The sequence below is a fragment of the Crocuta crocuta genome, unplaced genomic scaffold (genome assembly GCF_008692635.1).
Source record: "Crocuta crocuta isolate KB4526 unplaced genomic scaffold, BGI_CrCroc_1.0 scaffold96, whole genome shotgun sequence".
In the NCBI taxonomy this organism is placed as follows: Eukaryota; Metazoa; Chordata; class Mammalia; order Carnivora; family Hyaenidae; genus Crocuta; species Crocuta crocuta.
The window spans coordinates 3,786,934-3,789,794 of record NW_027531522.1 but is presented as its reverse complement, the minus strand read 5'-3'; the positions used below and the strand labels follow the sequence as shown (position 1 = coordinate 3,789,794).

General features: G+C 48.3%; 1 protein-coding gene across 2 annotated transcripts in view; it reads right to left on the bottom strand.

The window, feature by feature from the left end:
• PIP4K2A (phosphatidylinositol-5-phosphate 4-kinase type 2 alpha) overlaps positions 1-193 on the bottom strand; it is a 182,203-nt gene extending 182,010 nt beyond the window's left edge. For both annotated transcript variants that reach the window (XM_077772485.1, XM_077772486.1), the window contains exon 1: positions 113-193. In XM_077772485.1, coding sequence (XP_077628611.1) covers positions 113-133 — 21 coding nt within the window. In that variant the 5' untranslated portion in view covers positions 134-193. The remainder of the gene's footprint in view (positions 1-112) is intronic.
• Positions 194-2,861: the final 2,668 nt, after the last annotated feature.

Here is a 2,861-nt window from a genome sequence, read left to right as displayed (position 1 = left end):
GCCGGGCCCCCTCTCGGGCTCCCCGCCCCGCAGCAGCTGCAGCAGAAGGAGGAGGGGAGCGAGGAGGAAGAGGAGGAGGAAAGGGACTGCGCGCCGCAGCCCGAGCCCTTACCGAGTGGTTTACCCCCCACATCAGGACACTGAGCAGCGGGTCGCTGGCCCGAAAGAGCTTCACTTTCTGCGCTACGAAGTGCTTCTTNAGGGCCACCCCTCCTGCTCCCCGGGGAGAAAGGTGGGGGGCAGGACGGGGTGGGGGGCATCGGAGGAGAGGAGCCCCGGAGGCTCCGGGAACCGCCACGTAGCGGTACCAGGACTCGGGAGAGCCGGCGGGAGCTGAAATGCTGCGTGGAGACCCGGGCGTNACCACTCACCACCTCCACCAGGCAGGACCCTGGATTCCTTATCCACAGCACTTGGTTTCGCCTGGAGAATCGTGCCCCCGACTGCACCTTCTACTTCAAATGTTCCGCGACGTTCCTTACATGTCTTCCTTTTATCCCCTGCACTCACCTTCCACGGAGATCTGTTCATTGCCTTCGTCCACGGACACCTTAATGCGGGGCATGACNCCCCCCCGTACCTTCCGCTGGAATCCCCCTCTTCTGCGTGCTTGCCCGACTCAGCCCACTGGGCAAGCCCGGTATCTAGTGTCACTGTTAACTCCACGCCACAGCCAATACCCACCGTGTGCTCGGTGATCTGCCGGGCTCCGTCCCGGAGACAAACGATGGTGACCCTTCAAGAGCTGGAGTCTCCTGAGGGTGGGGAGTGACAGATCTTGTGGGTCAGCCGTTCATGTGCTCCTCTTTTTTCCCTTTGCCCTCTAAATAAGAAGTTGCCCCAAAGTCTTCTTGTTCTTTTCCTCTTGGGTCATAGTCTTGTCCAATATGGTGTCTGCTCTCCCAGCATCAACTGTCATCACTCTTAGTGATTAAAAGAAACAACCTAAACTTGCAGTGAGAACACATGGGAGTTGCACATTTCCTCCACTTAATTGGAGCACATTTGTTAGCCTCTCTGAGCCTCAGGTTGCGTTAGCAGAAGGGACGATCAGACACAAATGTCGCTTTAGGGACTACCCTGGGCCCGGTATTTATGGTTCTGCCCTACCTACTTTAAAGGATGTTTATCAGAATCGAACTTTAGCAGTAGCCAAGGGCTATAAAAAGCCCTTTGCAAACTAGTCAGCATTATATACATACTAGATAAAATGTAGAGTACTTGCAGATAATCCATATATTCTCCACTGACCTCAAAAAAGTAAATGTCCAGGTGAATATATCAGTTATCCACAAGCACCTTTAAAAAGTGAGAGTACGGGCGCCTGGGTGGCTCAGTCCTTAAGTGTCCAACTTCAGCTCAGGTCATGATCTTGCAGTTCGTGGGTTCGGGCCCTGCGACAGGCTCCGTGCTGACTGCCAGCTCAGAGCCTGGAGCCTGCTTCAGATTCTGTGTCTCCCTCTCTTTCTGACCCTCCCCTGCTCACGCTGTCTCTCTCTCTCTCTCAGAAATAAAACATTTTTTTTAAAAAGTGAGAGTAGGTGGCTCAGTTGGTTAAGCATGTGATTCTTGACTTCCACTCAGGTCATGATCTCTCGGTGACTGAGTTCAAGCCCTTCATTGGGCTCTGCACTGACAGTGTGGAACCTGCTTGGGATCCTCTCTCTCTGCCCTTCCCCCATGTGTGCTCGCTCTCTCTCTCTCTCTCAAAATATAGGAAATAAACTTTAAAAAATAAATTTAAAGTAAATAAATGTCTACAACTGAAATGCATTTTTAAGAAAAAAAGCACCTAAAACCAAGTTCAACATCTTCCCGCGACCCACATGTTGTTTCATTTTTCTATTACATTGGAAATGGCGTGCATATCACTCAGTTACTCCAGCTAGAAGTTCATTTGTTTAACAAATGTTCATTAACCCAGGCTTGAAAGCTTAGAATCATCTTTGATCACTGCCTCTCATCATTAGTCCACATAAACCCCTTGACCAGGTCCTGGCCTTAAAAACAGTTGTGCTCTAATATTATCTCCTCTCTGGTGCTTTCGTGGTCCTCCTCGTTAGAATCAATCTGTTCACCTTAGCGCTTTCCTAACAGTTTGTTTGTTCCTTAGCAATTCCATCATACTTAATTACATACTATTAATGCAAAACAAATGAGTTTACTGTGTATGCTAAAAAACCGACTTTGGTGATGACAAAGTTTTTTTTTTTTAATTTATTTCTAGGAGAGAGAGAGAGAGAGAGACAGCATTAGCAGGGAAGGGTCAGAGAGAGAGGGAGTCACATACTGAAACAGGCTCCAGGCTCTGAGCTGGCAGTCAGCACAGAGCCCGACGCGGGGCTCGAACCCACCAACTGCAAGATCATGACCCAAGCGAAAGCCGGACGCTTAACCGACCAAGCCACCCAGGCGCCCCTGTTTTTTGTTTTGTTTTGTTTTGTTTTTTTGATGACAGAGTTTTGAATGGATCCGCAGGAAGGTGAGACAGGGCCTCACCTGTGGGCACTGTCAGAAGACGTTTCATGTAAGAGGGCAGCAATCTATGGATGTGTGTGCAAGGTGTCATCCCTGTTTAGGGGCATAGGCATGGAGAGGAAAATCCATGTATTTTTAGATAGTAATGGGGAGAGTTGTATCCCTTAAAAGAATTTTTTTCCAACCTTATTAAGTTATAATTGACACAAAAATATTCCATTGCATAAGTTTAAGGAGTACAACCTGACGATTTGATATATATTTATGGTGACATGATTACTACAGTAAGGTCAGTTAACATCTCCATCACACACAATTGCTGTATGTGTGTAATCACGTGTGTGATGAGAACATTTCAGATCTACCCTCTTAGTAACTTTCAA